This window comes from Equus quagga, chromosome 7 (genome assembly GCF_021613505.1).
Source record: "Equus quagga isolate Etosha38 chromosome 7, UCLA_HA_Equagga_1.0, whole genome shotgun sequence".
Taxonomy (NCBI): domain Eukaryota; kingdom Metazoa; phylum Chordata; class Mammalia; order Perissodactyla; family Equidae; genus Equus; species Equus quagga.
Window position 1 is genome coordinate 14,234,261 of NC_060273.1, and position 21,194 is coordinate 14,255,454.

Consider the following 21,194-nt stretch of genomic DNA (forward strand, 5'->3'; position numbering starts at 1 on the left):
TTAAAAAATTTTTTGGAGATATTAATGCTTAAAAAAAACCTCTACTCATATTCTAAAATTAAGTTTTCTGGAACCTACTTCAACCAATAAATCCAGAGCTTAAATGCTATGTCTTTTAAGACTTTATTTTTTGAAAAACAGGTATTTCATACAATCTTTGCCATGTTAATGCAAATATGCAGAATGTAGGCATGTATTTTTTTTTTCCAAAAGATGCATTATGAACATTTTCAGGAAGCTGGTGTGATTTATTCAACTTTTAATCTTAAATACAATCACAAAATTATACCCATCAGGAGGCATTACAACCTTTTGCACAGAGAAGCCACTTTATTTATACAATGTTACTAGGACAAGGAAGATTCAGTTCAACTCAATTTGCTCTTATAATAAGGGTAAAGTAAATTAACAAGTAAGTGAAGTACGATGTTGCCACTGACATTACAGGTGGAAATATAAGGGAAATTTAAACCAGAAAAATAACTGACACAAGAACTTTAAACAGGAGCTGAAACCTGGACTGTCAGGAAAAGAAAGAGAAAAATCAGCCTGTTTTGAAAGAAAGAAAAACATTCTACAAGTCTGCATTTCAGAACATGCAATTCCTTATGTTTACCATCTTCAAAAGTCAAGCTAATTGTAAGACTTTTTTTTACATTAGCACAACAAACAGCTTTTCCCTGGTAAGCCCAGTCAAATTCCCATAGAAAGCAAGAGATCCTAAGCGGTTCATGTCGTACAACTAACCCTTGAACCTATAAAGCTTCTTAGTCTCAGTCCATTTGCTCTTTTGTAAATAAGGGATGGTAATACTGTCACCCAGGCCTAAAAAGCAGGAAAAGTGCAACAAACCCTTAGAGGTTCATCATACAGTGAATTTCCCCTTCCCCAATGTTTGGAAAAATCCGTAATGCTAGCTAGTTTTTCCGCAGAGGAGGAAACTTTCTAATACAACCCAAAACTACTTTAAGTGACCCTTACGTTAACATATTCTACCTCCTTGATTTAAGGGGAGAAAAATCCTAGCTCTAAATTACTGGCATTTTGCAAGCTCAAGAAGATATAGAATGGAAGGTCATTGGTTTTCACATTCATCTAATTTTATGTAAAACAAAGGTACTTAAATGTGCTAATAATAAAGTATTCACTGATTTTCGATGCATATGAATAGGACTAACAGGCTCATTGTAGGTGCTTTCTTTAATATGAAAAGAATTGGGAGAAAAGAAGAACCAGCTCCTTTGATTTTCGTACTGCCAAAACAAGTAAGCCCCTGGAGTAACTGCGTATGTGGAGGAAGATAGGCTAGGAAGACTTTTCAATTTAAAGTACTGCCTATAATACCCCAGATTCGAAAGGACCTAAGATTGCACATCAACTCTAATATTTGGCTGTACTTGCATTGCCCTGCTCGGCATTTTTTAATGGCTCTTTCCTTAAATTTCACACATCAGAACAACCACAATTAAAAAACAAGAACAATGCAGGTAACACTAAACATTGGACAATATTAAGAAAACTACATACTAAGCCCTAGGTAATAGAGGCAAGTGTTAAGGGCAGAAGTGATGGAAGGTTTTCTTTGCATTATAAACCCTCACCCTGAACCTAGGGTTTGGGCTCTAAAAAAACCATTTAGGGAAGCAGATCAAGAGCTTGATTATCAGTTCTCACACAGAAATCTCACATACCTCACAAACAACGCACGACAAGTGTCAGACACAAAAGAATCTTAATAATCACCTAGCAAACTGTGTTAACAACTCATGACCAGAAATAAGGAGATACTGCAAGACACACCAAAGAAAGAGTGAAAGAGAAATACAGACACAGCTCCATAAACTGCTAAGCCTCCAGTGCTTTGTAGAGAAATCAACTAAAATTCAAGCAATTCTAGAAAGTTAAGACAACAAAATACCTAAGAAAAACTTCAATTTCCAAGGGTACTCTGAACTGAAGAAGAGGTTGTAGGTTATTCTGTACCCCCTGAATCGAGAGAGAGGGAAAGAGAGAGAGAGGGGAAAATAGAGGAGTGGAGAGAGAGAGAGAAAGAGAGAGAGAGGAAAAGAGAGGAGCAGATCCCTGGTTTTCCACAGTATTGTGTCGCATCAAAAATGTATGACTTCATAACAAGAGCACTCTATACTTTACATTAATTTACAAGATAATCCCCAAAATGTAGCCCTGTCTTCTTAATCTGCTATTATCACAGGGCCTTTTACCACTGATTAAATCTCTAATTGTTGAGTTCTCTTAGAACAGTTTGAAATGGCAAGGCTCCCTGCAGAATGACTTCCCAGAGAAGGCCAAACTGTACAGACCGGGGTCCTGTTGTCCAGAGTACAGTAAAGAGCAAGCTTTGAAGTCATCAGTTATTCATATCTGCCCCACAACCAAACATGTATATGCCACACTATTCTCTGAGGGACCATTTTAAAATAAAAGCGATGGGTCATTTATCAGAGGCATATGTTTTTGCTATAAAGCTGTTTTGTTTTTGCTTGGATAAGGTGCCAGGTACCTCTGAAGGCTGAAATTCACAGGCAATAAGATTCACCTATTTATCTTCTTTACCAAAGAGGAAGCAATTTCTGAACACTACCTATAGGGACAAACTAGTGTGAACTGCTTTTCTCACCGTGATAAAAGTTTTCCCTGGTGACAATCAAGAATGTTGCTGAAAAGACTGTTTAAACTTGAGAGAGCAGAGATAATCAAGTGAGGAAAGCAACAGCTCCCGCAGCCTCTAGGAAATAAAGCAGCGTGCAAAACACAACATGGCATTATTATTCCAGATAGGTTGTTGTGATTGTGAAAAGAAGGTTCAAAATGAATGAAGAAAAAATTTGATGCACTAGGTTCCTTAACTTGCTATTGGACACGTGGGTATTGAAAAATACCACCTTTCTTGCAATACCTGTCAAAGTCTTAAAAAAAGCACTGATACTGAAATGCATTCTCTCACGGGTATTTCAACATTAAAGTGTGGCAATCAGAATATGGAACAGGCCAGAGCTATGTGGAATTCTTCCCTAATACTTTTCAAGTTTGTCTGTGAAGATTGGCAACTAGAAAGTGACCACAGTCTTAATCTCTAAAATGCAGGAAAAATGCATTCAATCAAGATTTTAATCATGTTCTACTTTGTGTTGATACGTGATTTTAAGAATTCTATTCCAGTCTGGATTTTTATTTTGGATCAACAATTGAGCTTACACAGTCAGTCAGTACTAAAATGCAATGCTAAATTTAAGGAAACCTTGATCATGAATTCACTACAATGTACTACTGAACAGCAAACTATTAAAATTGTTCCAAAAGTAAAGTACTTCACAGACTAATGACTGAACTTAATAAAAGATGTTGGCGGTTCTCACTTTTGCTGATGTTTCATGTACGTGTCCTAAAATGCCAGGTAAACTAAAGCACTTTTAATTTACTCCTTGTAAATTAAAAGTATCAAAAGAGAAAACTGAATTAAAAAAACATTTCACTCTACCTCCACCAGAACATCACTTTATTGTTAATCTGTCATCAACAATGTAAAACTCTAATAGGTACTCTATCCTGGTTTTTAAAAAGGTAAAAGATTACATTGGATTAGCTACTTTCTAGGAAAGAAACTACAGCGATCACAGAAGAGAGAAAATTTGAATGACTTCCAAAAAATGCACACTATAAGCAAAGGGGAGTGTACATGAAATCAAATGTCTGTTGGATTCATTACTTTTGAATGCACAGTGACAATTCTGGAAACTGTACATGATAGACTCACAGAAGTGACTTAACCAGAATTACATTTTGTATGTGATCATCAGACCTTTAAACAATCCTTGACTTTTCTATGCTATCAGTGGTTTTGGAGAAATTTCTCTTTATCACTCCAAATATAAGTTGCTACCAGCATCGAGACAGAAGTATATGAAATATAAGGATTGAAATAAAAGTGAATTTGAAAGATGGCTAATCTACTAGGATCAGGTAAAAGGGGAATGAGTGGGGGGCGGGGGTTGGGGAGGAGGACGATGGGGTGGTTTTTTTCCCTTCATTTCAGAAGTGAGTTCTTCCAATGTAGTGTATCTGTTACATAGCTCTCCATTTTCAGTCCATTTCTGAAATTCATATCGCATAGCCTTTTTGTACTTACTGGTCAACCCAACCAGTACTGTTGCCAAGCAACAGGTGTTACACGAGAATCTGAATGCATCAAATCTTCCTTGGCTGTGATTTCTTCGCGGCCCCAGTTTCTCTGTCTCTGAGCGGGGTTTGTTTTTCCTGGATTGTACACACAGGGTCAGGTGGAATGGAGTTCCAAATCACTCTGTGCTCCGCGGCATCCCGATTTCTTTCTGCAGCTTACCTCCTGACACGTTTGCAGCTGTTCTGTGGCAGAAAGACAATCTCCGTGTTCAGGCGGTGAGCTTTCTTTCTTTCACCCTTGACCCTGGGGTTGCAGGCCATGGTGTTGGGCGTATCCCTGAGTGCAGCTGTCCTGCAGGATTCACTTCCTAGCGCACCGAGATTTCCTAGGTTTCCTCAGAGTAAGCCCCCAGTTGCATCACCACCGACTGTGGTGTGGCTTTGGATGCCTGAGGCTGAGTTGATTCTGGTGATGTCTGACCTCGCTTAACCAGACTCATCTACTGTCTTACCATTCACACCCAGGCTGTCCAACCTTCATACAGCTGAGCCAAGTTATCTACATTAGTTGCTTCCTTAATGACATAGTCAACCTGTGAAAATAGGCAGGATAGTATTTAAAACCATTTAAAACTTGAAAGGACATGGTTCACGTATGAGTTATAGCAATTGTTTAAGAGTAAATTTCTAATCATTCAAATAATTACCCACAGGATGTGTAGGTGCTGCAGTGAAAAGAGAGCTTAAGTAAGCTGAGCTTCCCTCATAATGTGTGTCTTGGTAAAGTTACAACACCTTTGAGCCTTATGAATCCTTAGATGAAGAGAGTCCCCCTGACCTAACAGGTGCTCTTGGGGTGAACCATGTGAAGTCACCGGGTTAATGCTTAGGTGGTATATAAAAAGTGCCTCGCAGATTCTGGACCTCGAGTACTCAACAAATGTCTGCTGATTCTGACTCAGCTAAATTTTCTTTTACAGTAAGAGACATAATCAACTCTATATCCAGAGTATTCATCAGGGTCCAATTATATGGTAAATACTCAATATATGGCTGCTGAATTATAACCTACACCAAAAGCTGTGTGCAAAGAACTCTATACTCACCCCACTCATGGGAGCCCCTTAACTTTCTTTCATATAAAATTTAATAACTGTCATACAAAAACCACGATAGCCAAGCATCCTTTAAAAAGACGGACAGAGAGCTAAGATGGACAATCATGGAAACATGTAACCCATTAATCTACCAGGAAGTTTCTGAAGTAAAGATACCCCTGACTCAGAACATCGTCCAGGGTTTCTGACAAGCTATTTCTAAAGAGTGACTCTTGACCAAGAGTTTAAGCTCAGGTTCTATACAGCAATGTAACAGTGTTTAAAATAAAAAAAAAAACCTTTCTTGCTGATGTTAAAATTGAACTGCAGCTGCCGAACCATTAGAAAACAGAATATTCAGTCTCAAATTTTTTTACCCCACAGAAGGAAAGGCACATTTGTAATGGAGAATTCAGGAGAACACTACCCTTAACGAAGTGATCTAACATGGTAACGCCAAAGATGGCAAAGACTGACATGTACCCCTTGCTGTAAAATTCTGAGAAGGACACACCATTGACATAGTATTCCTGCCAAAAATGTTGATTTTGAATCTAATCATGAGGAAAATATCAGACAAATACCAAGTGACGCATATCATGCAAATCAACTGGTCTGCACACATCAAAAATGTCAATGAAAAGACAGGAAAAAAAAGGAGGGCGTGGGAACCATTCTAGATATTCAAGGAGACTAAAAGAAGAACAAATATATGAAATGCGTGAGAAGCCTTGACTAGACCTTGTAGTGGGGGTGAGGGGTGATTTAGACACTGGAGAAATTGAATATGGACCGAATGTTAGATACCAGTCACCATCAACATCAATGTTAAGTTTCCAGAGTTGATAACTGTATAATGATATTGTAGCTATATATTACAGTGTTTTGTTTGGGAGACATAGGCTGAAGTATTTAGGCGTGAAGTGTTTTGATGTCTGTAACTAACTCTCAAATGGTTCTGAAAACCTGTGTGTATGCACACACATACACAGAAAGATGAAGCAAACGTAGGAGAATGTTAACAACTGGTTAACTAAGTCTAGGTAAAGAGTATATGAGCATTCCTACAACATTCCTATAGCTTGGAAAATTTTCAAAATAAACAGCTGGGGGAAAAGAATTCTCAAATTTATATATACAATTTTAATAACACTAATGAGAAAAAAATCAGAGTAATGACTTCAGACAAAGTGACACCCAAAGAACACCTGATAGATACTATTCCTGCACCCAAAATATGTTCATTTCATTTGAAACCTTCAGATAGCACTCTTTAAAATGCACATTAACTATCCTCTGGTGGAGAAGGGAGGGTGAAGTCACACCTTAAATTTCTGTTAAAAGAGGGCTGGGGAGAAAGCAAGGTGCTAATAAGGGAATCTAAGTAAAATGGTGAATATATGACAATTCCAGAGCTGTGTTACTCACAATCTTTTGAATCCTGTAAACAGACTTAAGTTCTTCATTTCTTGACGAATCACCAATGATATCGGTGAGGGGACCTTTAAACCTATACAGTTTTGGCTGCATTAAAATGTGTAGCTTAAGTTTAAAAACCAGTCACCTGTTCAGCAACTGACATCCTCCTATTCGGATCGACATCTCGGCCCTCTAACTTGGCTTTCACTCTCTTCCACACACTCACTGCATACGAGTTTCTCTCCTGCACAGCTATGAAGCAACGGAAACATCTGTAAGTCAAACCACCCTTTTGTATAAATATTTAAGGCATCCTTATTCTAACTAATTACCTTTCCCAGTTTTAGGGTCTCTCACGGCCTTTTTAGGACTACAGGCAACACTCTTGCCAGTTCCTGGAATGGTGCTTGGTGGAGTATCTGCTGATGTGGCAAGATTTTTCTGAATCAGCTTTCTAGCATTCTGTGACATGACATCAGGCTGAGTCTTCTGGCCAGTGTTGCTCCGGACTGCTATAGGGAGAGAGTTGGCAGCTCAGTTTATATGTAAGCAGAAAATGGAGGGGGACGAAGAAGAGAGCAGGGCGGCGCTTTCTCAGTCATCAACTACCAATGCACGGGCTTGAAAATAGATTATGATTTTACAACCTTAAAGTCCTTATCGCTTGAAATAGAAAACTGTTCTCCTAAAAATATAGCCTAAACAGCTGGACATTCAGGCACAAATTTGTACAGTGATGCTCACTAGCTTGTTGTGACATCAAAAAACTATAAATATCCAAACTGCCCAACAATGCAAGATTAATATGGTAAAGTCATAGAATGGCATATTAAATTTGGTCACTAAGTCGTTTTTAAAAAGATTAGTTAATGACAGGGAAATTATCAATTTAATATTAAGTGGGAAAAGCCAACAAAAACTGCATTCACAGAATGATTCCAATTTGTATTATATGTGTGTGCATGCATACAGAGAAATAAATAAAAAAATACAGTGCTTTTACCTGTGGTTGGAATGGAACTGCAAATTTTTCTATTAATTATTTTTGTAAATCTCCTTAAGAGGCATATATTTTATAATCATAAAATAAATTATTTAAAGAGTATTTGAACACGAGGTATTTTTACTATCTCACTTAAGGACTTTTTAAATTAAGCCAAAATTTCTTCAGTTTGAGATATGACAGTCTAGGGAACCCCTTTAAAAAGGTGATGACTATAATTATATTAGACACTTACAGTATAATTAAACATCTAGGCATCTATGTGTAGATCATTAACAGATCAAGATTTTTGAAGTAGGGAAGTCCTACCTGCAGCAAAGGATGGTTGATAAGTAGCAGATGACGTTGGACTCGAACATTCATTTGTTGCATCGGTGACTAAGGGTGATGCAAAACTCACTAAATTATTATAGATACTGAAATACAAAATAAAATGGCTTATTTATGAAATGCTTTATCAGATTACTTATAAATATGAACAAAACTAAGAAAGATTAAGTGAATTAAACAAAACCTACTATGCCAGATGTTTTACTTACAATTTTAAATTTAGGCCAGAAGGCATTCTTACCTCTGACTTTGTGTTTTGAGTTCTTTCAAGGTGGGAGTTATTTCCTGGAGCATTTCAACATGTTCTTGACTCCGGACCTGACCCATCGCTTGGACTAATGTAAACAGCACCGTCTGAATGTTGTCCTGCCATGACTTATATTCACCCAAGAACTGCCGAACACTGTTCTCATAGGGAACATCTTCACCATCTGCCAGAGCAGCTTCTTCATCCTAGAATTAGGAAGAATGGTATTTGTTTCAGTAATTACTCTTAAGACAGTCACCTTTTGAATAACAGGTAATACGTGTTCCTCAAATATCAATGTGTTTTACAATTTAACTCCTTTTCTACAGGAATCTTGTTTCCATCACAAAATAAAAACTCAAAGGAAAAATAAATCCTAAAATTAAATGATTCACTGTTTTGTAACAAGGAAGTAATTTAGCCTTTTCTGGGGGCTCAGTTTCCTTACTATCTGGATTAAGGAGGACACTGTAGGGAAGATACAATATTTCATTCATTTTGGAGGCAAACTACACAAGTTTGGGAGTAAGGGTGGGGAGGATGAAGAGAGGCTAGAGATCTAAACTCCCTGAGACTAAGTTCAAGTTTCAGCTCCAGCAGAAGTTATGTGACTTTGGGTGAATCAATTTCTCTAAGCCTCAGTTTCTGTGTGTACAAAATCAGAATGCCACTTCCCGCTTTTAAAAAACGTGATGAAAACACAAATTAACTTAGTTACAAATTGGAAGATATGACCCCAGAGAAACTGGCTTTATCTATGTTATTTTCCTATAAATAAAACTACCTATAATTGCATAAAAGGAGGAAGTCACTGTGTGTCAGCGGTGTTAGTCTTACCTTAGCCATTGCTTTCAGGAGATGTTTGACGTCTCCGAGCTGCCGATTATGACCAGTGAGCACAGTCTTTATATTATCAACCAGATTCTGAATTGTTTCACAGACCGTTTCTATCTGCTGCTCTTTCTCTGTCTGAATTGCCCTCTGAGTGGACATATCCTGTGTCAATTGTTTGTGTGCTGACAAAAGCCATTCAGAGCTGCCAATAGGATGTTCAAGACTGGTGTCCTAAATAGAACAAACATTTGTTTGATTTAAGTATCAGCTGGAATAATATAAGATTCTTTTCTTCATCATCATCATCAAAAGGTCTTAGTAACCCAAGCTGATACAAAGAACCTCAGTTGCTAAATCAGGAATTAATTACCTACAAAATAGTACTCAACAATAATTTAAACAATCTATGAAATACAAAGGAAGATTTTTAACTTTTTTGCGTAATCATACAGGGAATAAACGCTTTAAAGTTTAAGACCTAAGAAATATATCTGGAACAACAAAGATGATTCATATCCAGGACCCTAAACCCACTGTAAATCACTCTTTAAGATGAAATCAGAGCTTCCTAATACATAATCTAAAGCATACTCACAAAATATAAACGCTGAATTTATCAACTTGGTATTTCTGGACTTAACTCACCTGTCAGCACTCCTCTTCCACTAGCCCTCTGCCTGCTGCCCTGTTTTCAGTGCATCTGAGTCATGTGCTATACACTGTCTTTTGCCTCCCTTCTGAACCTCCACGGTACTTCTGGTTGTAGCTCTGAGAATCCTTCCACTTTTTTAAATATGTTTTTTTATTTTTCCTTTTTCTCCCCAAAGCCCTCCAGTACATAGTTGCATATTTTAGTTGTGGGTCCTTCTAGCTATGGCACGTGGGACGCTGCCTCAGTATGGCTCGAGGAGCAGTGCCATGTCTGAGCCCCTCCCTTCCACTTTTTCATTCATTGCATTATCTGTGTAAATAAGTTCCTTAGGGGCTAAGAGCAAGATTTAATCATTGTTGTACGCCTCATAAAAACATCATATACACAGGACACGCTCACTGAGTGTAAACTGAGTGAATATATTAAATTGATTTTCAGGGTATAACATTGGCCTTATCATTTTAATCACCAAGTCTCTTCACTCCCACCAAGATGCAAGACTCACCACTCTCTGTAATAATCGAAGCTCTAATTCAGAGACTGAACTGTTAAACTGTGATGCAAATGAACACATTTGCTGACACCGTTTGATTAGTTCAAATAATGCAGCGTCCAGGTTTAAGGCTTCTGCAGTTCTAGTTCGTAAACTCTCAAAATGAATGATATTGCTGCAGAGGAAAGTGACCTATGGAGAGGCAAAAGAGAAATGGAATCACCACAATGAGGAAAAAAGATGCAATTAATAACATGAAAAAATACTACCTATTCATGTCCAGAATTCAGGACCAAAAACGGTCCTGAAAATGTATGAATGTATGACTCTTGGAAAACAGACCTAACCAGTATAAAGGCTGTAAATCACCGCACACTTTTTGTTGATGCTGTTTGGTGTCAGACGGCAGAATGTACCTATGTATAATTAGGTAACTGTATCATCTACATGATTGTTTTTACATAGAAAACTTACTCTATAATAAAACTGTTATTCACCTGCAATTTGTTTGTTCTATGTCCAAATTCCAATTTGTAATATTCTCCTCCTGCTTCTACTTCTGCTTAACTTTACAAAAAAGATCACAAAATACTAATTGGATATTTGTCAATATTAAGGACATCTACTAGGTATGATAATAGTAGTGTGATTATGTTCTTAAATAGTCATTTCTATAGATACATACTGAAATATTTACAGATAAAATGACATCATATTTGGGATTTCCATTAAATATGCAATGGGAAGGAGGAGTGGGAAGTATAGAGTAAATAAAATAGAACTTCAGTTGATAATTATTAAATTTTGGTGACAGGTATATGGGATATGGGAATTATATTAGCTTAATTTTGCGTCTGAAAATTACATGTTTGTTTCTGTTTTTTGTTTTTTCCTCCAATCACAACAAAGTTAATCTACAGCCTCTGGCAAAACTCAAGGTCATAAGACATTTTACTGCCATGGGGAAGAAATAATATTCCCATCTTTGGATCACTTTAGTTGCATATAAAGAGAACTTTAGACAAATATAGAATTGAACTCTTTATTTTCCAACAGAGGCTGAATCCACTTTATATTTATTTATATTTACATTTAACTGGGAGACAATAAGGGTCTAGGGCCCTGAGTTCAGCCAGCACTGTGAACTAGACGGTGGCTCTCAAGCTACCCCTAGTTATCCCACATGTATCTTCCAATCACTTACATAATCCTGCAACAGAAAACAAAGGTGGCACACATGGCTCACAATACCTGACTCGCTCTTTGGCTCTCCTTAAGGACAAGATTTCTTCTTTCAGCTATTGTTGCTTCAAAATCTTGTAGTACAGGTGCCAATGCAGGGTTGGCACCACCCGCCCACTTGAGTCGCTGTTCAATACTTGCTTCAAGAGCTGCTAGTTTCTCCTATAAATGCCAGCAGAATCTCAGTGAATATCTGGCACTCCACTTCCTGTCTGTTGAGCATTTTATACAAATACAAGAGAGCCTCAAAAGCAGCAGGATGGAGCACACACAATTTAGAAAACATCTTTAACAGTCACCTTTCGAAATTAATCTCAGTTTTGCTTTGAATATCTAAGGCTAAACATATCTAGAGGGCTAAGAGTTGGCTTTCAGTTTATTGTCTTAAAATGTGCAGAAGGAAGGTTTCATTTTTCACTTTTAAATAAGAGTCTTTACAACAAAACCGAAAGCCTACTACACCAACTTCCTATTGTGCTATCTATGAGGAAATTCATTTATACTTTTGATTGGGAAAGATGAAAATTAGATTCCCAGAAATTCAGAAGTTTATGAGTTATGGTAAAAATTCATCCAGATTATCACAAGGAAGTTTTATATAACAAAGTTCTTTCATTATTTATTCACAATATTTCTGGTGGAGGAATTCACATTCTCTCTCTCTTTCCCCAGCTTCTCTCTCTTTCTTTCACCAGAAATAAAGGACAAGAGTTCATTCTCATATGTGGAAAAGTAGGATAAATATGCTGTAGAGAAAAAGTATTTCAATTTTCAAAGAAGTGAGCTCCAGAAAAGTTTCATTAAAAATTTCTAAAATATTACAGAAATGATTATACTTGATTTCATACTAATATTAGTTTATAAAAAGAAGACGAAAATGTCAGTTACTACTGAGTACGTGAGATATAAGGATATACAATATAAAACCATCATCAAGACCAGTTTCTCTTATTTAAAGAGGGGAGGTGAGATTAAACATGTAGCTGAAGTGGCAAATAAATACAGTCAATAATAGTTTGGAAAAATATTCTGCTGCCTTTGGCATCACAGAATTCCATTAACTACACAACAGAGGTAAGAATGCCTCTTAAGCTTCTTAGATATTAATAACAAGCCAGATATAGTTGCTTATATATATTTCAGAAAACAAATTAAGTATTCAAGTTTTTCTAATCACCACAGTTCCTTTAATGTACAAAAGCACAGTAATCATCAAATTCATTAAAAACCTAAGATATTGAGTATGTCTCTATTTCTGGTTCAAAATATACCGCTACTGTAAGATTCATTTAACTTACAGGGTAAGGAAAAAAAGATATAAATTAAAAATAAAAGTGAAGAAAGATTATGCTCCTGTGGCTTGGAAGCCAAGGACAGGCATGTAGACATAGTGAGTGACAGAGCACTGACACTTCATCACAGTGCAGGCTATTTCTGATAGTAAAAAGCGCTGGAAGGAAGATCTGACAGAACGTACCTGAACTGTTGCGATTGAAGTTTCAATTTGGCTCAGAGTATGGAGTTTCTTTTTCATGCTGGTTAGGATGGCAGAACGAGGCGGAGGTGTGACTGACATGGCTTGTGGTCTATTGATAAGGAGATCTTCATGCTGCCACTGTTCAAACAAGAAATGTAATAAAGTCAGCATGAAAACACCTTTAGATAAACAAGGGAGGGGAAGTGTGAGCTAGGCCAGGGGAAGAGAAAAACCTCAGCTGCAGCAAAGTGGGGTGGGCAGGGAAGAGTCATAGAACACACAGCACAAAAGGATCACCAGGCAAAATATTTCCCAAGGTAGAAAATGGCTGATAAATTTCGTGGATCAGTGATGTGCAACTTTTAAATAGTAATCTGAAGATGCTTCCTAGTCTATGTAAAAGTCTGGTATACAATCCCCCCAGAACATAACCTCCAGTTGAGAGGTTGGCACAGGCGTGGTGGGGGGACAGTTGCCCAGCATGGAAGCTAAGCAAGTTACTGCAAGAAGCAATGGCAGCAGTCACAGCAGAAAGAATTCCCCAAACAGAGAACCTCGAAGTGACAGAAAGGGGCAGGCAACTGTTCACAGGTGATCAAGCCATCTTGTACGTTGTAAGGGTGGCCTCAGAAAGCCTAAGGGACATTTGGGCTACAATTTAAGAGTAATATTGTGCTTAAAGCTTAAAATGTGTTCAGATGAACAAAACCGAAAATTTTTTTTTACAATGTTTTCCAAATAGCTGTCAATTTTTTAAGGGAATAAATTCCAAAGTATATAAAACAATAAAACTTTTCAGCATTACATTTTGTAGAAATAAAAAACATTCCAATGTGTTAGAAGGACTGTTAGTATATAATAAATTCAGTTTAAGAATGCAAATAAATCACTTTTCTAACTTAGGAGCTAAGAAAACAGCTAACGATATGCAAAGAGAAGGAAATACACTGGTTCCACGTGCTGAGCTGAAACCACCAGTTCCACTACTGGGAAGCAGCTTCACTGTAAATGATACAAGGTAACCGCTGTTTGTGACAAAACAGATCCCAGGAGAATGTAGCCCCCAAATATTTCTCCAAGTGTTACAACTAGTTTAAAGCTACAATTTCTACTGTGCTTAGAGTGTTACATAGATCATCATTTTTAACCCTCATCAACCTTTGAGAGAGGTACTGTCCCCACTCTACAGCTAAGGAAATCAGACCTTAGGGAAATCAGACTCAGGTTCATATACCTGAACCTAAATCCATCTCACCCTCAAGCCTGTGCTATAATAGTGTCCCTAAATAATCAGGAGAAAAACTGGCTTCTAAAAATAACTCCCAAATGATGACAGATAGCACATCATCAGAGAAGCAGAAGTCACTTTAGAAATAATCTTACTTATGTGTTAAACAATACACAAGGGATGTCCACATAACCAATAAATCCAATCATGAGAAAGTATATTCACAAGTAATACTTCATGACGCAGACAATACGAACCATACAACACTGATGGAAACTAATTCAAAGGACATAAACTGTAAGCACAAAATGATCTCAATACATAAAAGAGAAACAAGGAATAACTGGAAAGAAAGCCGGGTTTGCTCTGGGCTGGCACAATTAAGCAAGTTTAAAATTTTTTCTTCTTTAAATTGTTTTATATTAATTCCCCCTGTTTTTCAAATTCCTACATTGAGTAAAACACACTACAAAGAGAAAAGACTTACTTGGAACATGGCAATATGCAGCTGAACGCGCTGCAGGCTTGTCTTACAAGAGGAAATGCTGGTTTCCAACCTGCGCACCAAGTCGTGCTTCTTCCAGGCAGTGTCGTAAGAACTCGCTAACACAGTCGCCCTGTTCATGACCAACTGAGAGAACTTCCCGACCTGGATGTTGTGCTCCACCGCTTTCTTACACAGATCATCGACAGAAACTTTGCTCTCAGCACCAAAATCCTTCGCCTCTACCTGAGCGATGATGTCTACACCTAGAGCACTGATGAAGCTGCAGAGCGTGAGCCCCAGAGCTTGGTTCGGGAGTCCAATCAAGAGCTGCCTCACGAAGTCGGCTGTGAAGGCCTTTATAGGTTTGGCCATCTGGTCTTCACTAAAACAAGAGTTTCTAAAAAGGGTTTTCACATTGACAATCTGTACAGGCCCATTTACGGTATTCTGATCTTCAAGCGAACTTGATCCTAAAAATGGAAAATTTTCTTAAAGTATTTCACGCAAAACTAAAACAAGGTAATAATAGGGCTTATTTAAAAACTTAAGATTTTATGAACATATAATTAAATTAAGCCTACTCCATTCTGCCCCCTTCCAAAGTACTACACAACTAACCTAGCATGTTTAAGTATGAAATATTACCTGACAAAGTTTTAGAAAAGGTACCACAGAGCCTGAAGAACTCCTTAATTGTCTGTAGTCTTTTGAGAAAGAAAATCTCTTCTAGCACCTGCCGGTGATTATCATCATCAAAAAAATTGACTTGGGTACTCCTGGCTTCCCTTATAATGTCAATCTTTCGCCAAGCTATGGGAATTTCCATCTTGTTTAACTAGGTAAATGAAAGGAAAGAGAGCTCACTTCTCCACTCTTGTACACTGAAGAAATACTTTACTACACCTGCATCATTCATAAAACCAAGTCAATATTTACCTTTTCAACTAATAAGCCAAAAGCAGTTTCAACTTGAGCAAACATGCCATCAAATGCTACCAAAAGCATCTGGCCAGCTGACATTTTTGGTGTTTCATCAACTGAACCATTTCTTGGTTGAATTAATTCACCATATTGAGCATGAAGTATTCTAGAGGAAAACAAAAGGGAATTAAAACCCTGAAGCATTCAGTTATTATTGAAGAGTAATAAATTTGAGGGGAACGTGGAAGGTCAACAAGCCTCATAGCTAGCACACAAAGTTTAGGAAAAAGGTCTTTTTTGCATTAAGGAAGGAGTATTACGATAAAACAGCATTTAATGTCAAGCACAATGTGAAGTCAATGATTCCAATTCAGTATGAGGAATTGTTCATGGGATTAAATTTTATGCAAACTTGAATTATGACAATTTTAAAAAGAACTACATAAAATATAAGTCTCACTTTACACAGAGGATATGAATACAAACCCTCTATTAAAAAGTCAAAAATCACACAATTCTAAAGCTAGTGGACCTAGCAAAAAGTGTCAAGTATGTTCACACTACTGTTACATGGTAGAGCCAACTATAGACAGTAAAATGAAATGCCTGCCACCTTCAGCATGCTCAGTTTTGAATAAGGCATAGTTTGAGTGTAGGTCCTCAGAAATTCACCCCTCACATTATCGTTAATTTAAGATCTATGTATCCAGGCACTATTCTAAACATTTTATATAAAAAAAGCAAAAATACAATTCCCAGTACCTATGACTACTATCAGTAAAAGTAACAACTAGATTTTCAACTTTATCATACACACATACAGGAATAGCCATAAAACTATTAAGAGCTATCAAGAGAATTTTAAAAGCTAGGCTACCAGACAAATTTCTAATGGAAAAGTGAGGTGTATATTCCATCAGCTAACTAAACTGACTCAGATACTTCCATGGACTTCTAAGGACTGGCTGAAAAAATACCACACTCCACTTGGTGCACGTACACACATATGTGTAATACCTACAGTATCAAAAGGATATGTATATGCATGTGGTAAAACTGCATGAAACTACACACACGTACACACACACAAATGAGCGCATGCATGACTGGTTAATTCAGTCAGCTCTGGTGTTGCTACTGTACGACAAGTATGCAAGGCGCTAACCCCGGAGGAGGGATGAAATGTGCACAAGACCTCCCTGCACACTTCATTTTTCACAACTTCCTGTGAATCTGTAATTATTTCAGAATAAAAGTTATTTTAAAAAAATACGTATATAAGCATTTATAAGTAATTACATCTGCTCCGAAAATTAAAAGTAAACTTGCAGGAAAATAAGAGTTCAGAATCCCTTTATCTGGCTCCCCTCTCTCTCTGATAGGAACACAGAGCACCACCAGCGTTCACTTGCCTGGCAACATCAATGTAGTGAGCATGAGTTTCCTCCTCGAGCCCCATAGCTGCATTTCTTAAATAGGCTTGAAGAGATTCAACCAGAGTCTGCAGGGAAACACCGTCAGTTGTCTGCTCAATAAGACTGTCCAGTTCATGAAGCATATTCTCTAATGTGCACTCTCCTTTCATCAAACATCTCAGTGCTTCCGGAAATATGATCTGCCGGAAATTTGAGTTTAATTCCTATAAATACATGAGAAAAATATTTTAATGTTTTCTGAGTTTAGTAAGTGATACGTTTAGAAAATAAAGAACATAAATTAAGAACAAACTTACGCAACTGTAACCAAGGTATGGCTGTAAACCTCACACTGACCTTTAAGTAACTGCTTAAGCAACATTCAAAAGAGGAAGTCAAAGAGCTTTTCTGAACTAGAGTTAAGTAGTACCATGCCCAAGGTCTAAATTAAACTGGTAAGATTTAAGCTAATCTACAAGTGTTCACCTGAAGTGAGGTGTATACTCCGTTAGCTAAGTGAACTGCCTCAGACGCTTCCATGGGGTTCGGAATGTCCAAGTCCTGTGGCACCAGGTGGCACTGCTTCAGTAACTGAACCAGGCAAGTGACATTTCCACTCATACTACAGAGCTCCTCCAAGAACCAGGCTCCATCCCGAGAAGTCAGATCAACCAGCTGCTCTCCAGCACTCGAAGCTGCACCTTCCATCATCAGGTTACGCCTAAACGCGATAAATATCTGTACAGTGAAACTGGCTTAGCTAAATTTACACAAATGAGGATACCCCAAAATCTGAAAGGAAATAAAGCAGCTGTAACACTGTAGCACTGAGACTAGTGCAAATAAAAGAATACCTTAAGCTGGGATTAAACAGAGCACAAATAAAATCTCAGTAAGCATCAGTGTTTTCAAGACAAGGAAAGGGTTTCACTGTGAGTGAGGTTAGCTAGCTCACCTTGTGAGGGTACAGAGCGCAGAAATAATAACACTTGCTAGACTCAAAGATCCTTCTTCTCCATTCTCATGAAGAAAAACTTTAATGCAACGTTCAATTTCTTTCAACTGATCTTCACAAACAGGCACGGTGACAGCTTCCTGTTTCAAGCGCTCCACTTGTCTAATAAGTCGGCTGTTTATGTCTGCTGCGTACCGCTGCAGGGTCATTTCAGTGGCGGTGATGAACTGACACACTGTGGGGGGTGGTTGGGGAGCATACTGCATTTCATATCTATAAAAATAGAAGAGGTGCTTATTTTTAACATAACCACTCCCTGCTTGTAAAGAAAGTTTACGCTTTACAAAGTACTATGAAAGAATACGGAATATTGCATTTGATCAAACCTCAAACTTGGAGTAGGAATCATTATTTCTATTTTACAGATAGGAAAGTCTCAAGAGCTAAAATACTGTGCTAAGAAGACTTCTTAGTGAGTGACAGAATCAGTGCTGGAGGTTAGCTCTCTTTACCCTGATCCCACTATTCTTATGCTCAGAAACTTTTTAATAAATTAGGAAAAACCCACTCTCTTTTAAGGGAAAACATGAGCGTGAATCCTCTTAAAACCAAGACAAAAGTGATTCATGATTTCTCAAAAAATTAAAAATAGAAATACCATGTGACCCAGCTATCCCACTACTGGGTATTTATCCAAAGAACATGAAATCAACAACTGAAAGAGTTTTATGCACCCCTATGTTCATCACAGCATTATTCACAATAGCCAAGACATGGAAGGAACCCAAGTTACCATCAACTGATGAATGGATAAAGAAAATGTGGAAAATACACACACACACACACACACACACACACTGGAATACTACTCAGCCATTAAAAAAAAGGACAAAATTGTCCCATTTGCAACAACATAGATGGACCTTCAAGGTATGTTAAGTGAAATAAGCCAAACGGAGAAAGACAAACGCGGCACGATTTCACTCACAAGTGGAAGATAAACACATGGACAAAGACAACAGTTTAGTGGTTACCAGAGGGGAAGGGGGGTGGGGGTGGGCATAAGGGGGAAAGGGGCATATTTATGTGGTGATTGACAAATAATAATGCAAAACTAAAATTTCACAACGTTATAAACTATTTTGACCTCAATCAAAAAAAAAGTGACTCCACTCAAATTTCATATCAACCATTTCTTTCAAGAAAAATTTAAAAATTGAACACAACTTTGCTTCCAAGCCCAATGGGAAATAGAGAAAGTTAAGTGCCGTAAACTTACTTCCTATAGAGTTCCTGGCAGCACTCTACTGTGGTGTTGCAGATGAGCTCCTTCATCCAGGTCTTCCATTGTTCGATTCGATGCTTCTGAAATATGGCCTTCGGGTACTGCAGAGCTACGGTTGCATAGTGATGCAGCTGTTCCAGACAGCCTCGGAGCACTGAGCGCCTCTGCTGCAGAAGAGCACCAACCTCCCCCTCCAGCTGCTCACACTGGCTAATCAAGTGGGCCTGGCCAGCATTCTGCAGAAAGGCTGTTGCTGGCACATAGCTTGGAGGACCTTTTGGTAAAAGATAAGTATCAATCATGGTGAAACCATTTCAGATCTGCAGTCATTGCAAGGAAGCACAAACGAGAATCCTAGACATAAACACACAACTACAACACTCACATGCTCACATGTGTATCTAAAATAAGTCAACCCATACCAAGATCCATTTGTGTGCTGATCTCCTGAAGCAAGCTTGCGAGCTGTGTTGCTTCTAATTTATTGAATGCCGCCTGATAATGTGTTATCCACTGTTCAAACTCATTCAGCTTCACCTGGATTGCTTCCTGAACAGCCCGTTGCTGAGTCTGTAGTTGGGTGTGTTCAGAATACCTAATAGGGGGGAAAATTTTTTAAATCATTTACTGTTTTTTCTTCTATGTACTTTCATGACTCTGATTTTGCTCATACTGAAGCTGCTTGTTAAGTTCCTTTTCAATCTTGAGGGCACTACTCAAACATCCCTTACTTCTCTGGTTTATCCTGACGCCACAGTTACCTCAACTATACTCACAACATTTTAAACAAAACTCTACCACAGCTGCCAGGTTTTGAGTTATTCAAAGGTGAAAGACTGATGCTTGATGGATCTTTGCAGTCTCAGAGCCCCAGGCAGTGTGTGGCACATGCACATTCAAGTACCCTTTTCTGAGCACCTGCTCTGTGCAAGATTCACTGACTTCATCACTCTATTTAATGATTAAAAAACTCAGCAAAGTACGTGAAATAACTGTCGTTCTACAAAAGAATAAGGATTCAGATACAAACTACAGAGAGAAAAACAAAACTCATGTTTTCTGAATCCCAGTTCAGTGTTCTAACCACTATACCCATCTATCTCTCATTATTGCTCAAACATTTAAATCTAACAAAGCAGAAATTTAAGTGAATCCTTGTTTATTAACACTTTGAAACTGCAGTGCTTGGGAGAGCTTTAATCATTTATCTGACCTGCTCCAATAATTCTAAATCAAGTTGACAATGTCTAAACAAATATGAAAATTCTCCTTAATGGCATATATTTAGGAAAAAAGTGGTCACCACTGTTTTAAACCTGTGTTGCAGAGTGTGAGAAGGATGATCCACTCCTTCAGCTCCTTCTAGAAACTCTATTTCTTCCAGCAGTTTGCCTTGCAGTTTTTCCACATCTGTCAGTTGCTCTTGCAAGCTCAGGTATTCATCTAAGCTGCTGTCCAGCTTGGGAAGCACAACCAGCATCTCATCCCTATTCTTAAACCAGTTCACCTGTAAAAAGACACTATGTTTAGGAAGATTCTTACAGGGCCAACTGTGAGATATGATATCTGTCAGAAGGATCATGTGAGAAGGACATCTTACAGATATTATTCTATTTAAGTCTCAACCAAACCATGAGGGGGTGATGGCATCACCCATGTTTTACAAAGATAACTAATGCATTCAATTTTCACTCAATTCCACAAGACCATGCAGTCACCACCATGCTACACAAAACAAGATTAGCAGCACTAGGGCTACGAGGATATTAAAATCAACACTGAGGGAGGCTAGCCAATTAAATGACACTTAAAATGGTCATTGATAAACACAAATCAACCTATTAAAATGGCACAATTTCTTTTAAATCATAACTGACCTCCTATGAATCATATACATGGCTATGTATGTCTTTGTATGGAAGCATTTCCTAATAAAAGACGACATCAAATTGCCCTATTGCACTGCTGT

General features: G+C 37.8%; 1 protein-coding gene across 2 annotated transcripts in view; it reads right to left on the reverse strand.

Moving 5' to 3' along the window:
* Positions 1 to 104: 104 nt before the first annotated feature.
* The window catches only part of SMG1 (SMG1 nonsense mediated mRNA decay associated PI3K related kinase), a 92,306-nt gene continuing 71,216 nt past the window's right edge, over positions 105 to 21,194 (reverse strand). For both annotated transcript variants that reach the window (XM_046666695.1, XM_046666694.1), the window contains 18 exons: positions 20,542 to 20,732; positions 19,648 to 19,820; positions 19,220 to 19,499; positions 17,941 to 18,213; positions 17,472 to 17,706; positions 16,983 to 17,209; positions 15,586 to 15,736; positions 15,295 to 15,484; positions 14,650 to 15,119; positions 12,935 to 13,072; positions 11,467 to 11,619; positions 10,228 to 10,407; positions 9,074 to 9,301; positions 8,231 to 8,442; positions 7,969 to 8,075; positions 6,989 to 7,168; positions 6,802 to 6,908; positions 105 to 4,733 (listed from right to left, as the gene is read on the reverse strand). In XM_046666695.1, the coding sequence (XP_046522651.1) occupies positions 4,656 to 4,733; positions 6,802 to 6,908; positions 6,989 to 7,168; positions 7,969 to 8,075; positions 8,231 to 8,442; positions 9,074 to 9,301; positions 10,228 to 10,407; positions 11,467 to 11,619; positions 12,935 to 13,072; positions 14,650 to 15,119; positions 15,295 to 15,484; positions 15,586 to 15,736; positions 16,983 to 17,209; positions 17,472 to 17,706; positions 17,941 to 18,213; positions 19,220 to 19,499; positions 19,648 to 19,820; positions 20,542 to 20,732 (3,573 nt within the window). In that variant the 3' untranslated portion in view covers positions 105 to 4,655. The remainder of the gene's footprint in view (positions 4,734 to 6,801; positions 6,909 to 6,988; positions 7,169 to 7,968; positions 8,076 to 8,230; positions 8,443 to 9,073; positions 9,302 to 10,227; positions 10,408 to 11,466; positions 11,620 to 12,934; positions 13,073 to 14,649; positions 15,120 to 15,294; positions 15,485 to 15,585; positions 15,737 to 16,982; positions 17,210 to 17,471; positions 17,707 to 17,940; positions 18,214 to 19,219; positions 19,500 to 19,647; positions 19,821 to 20,541; positions 20,733 to 21,194) is intronic.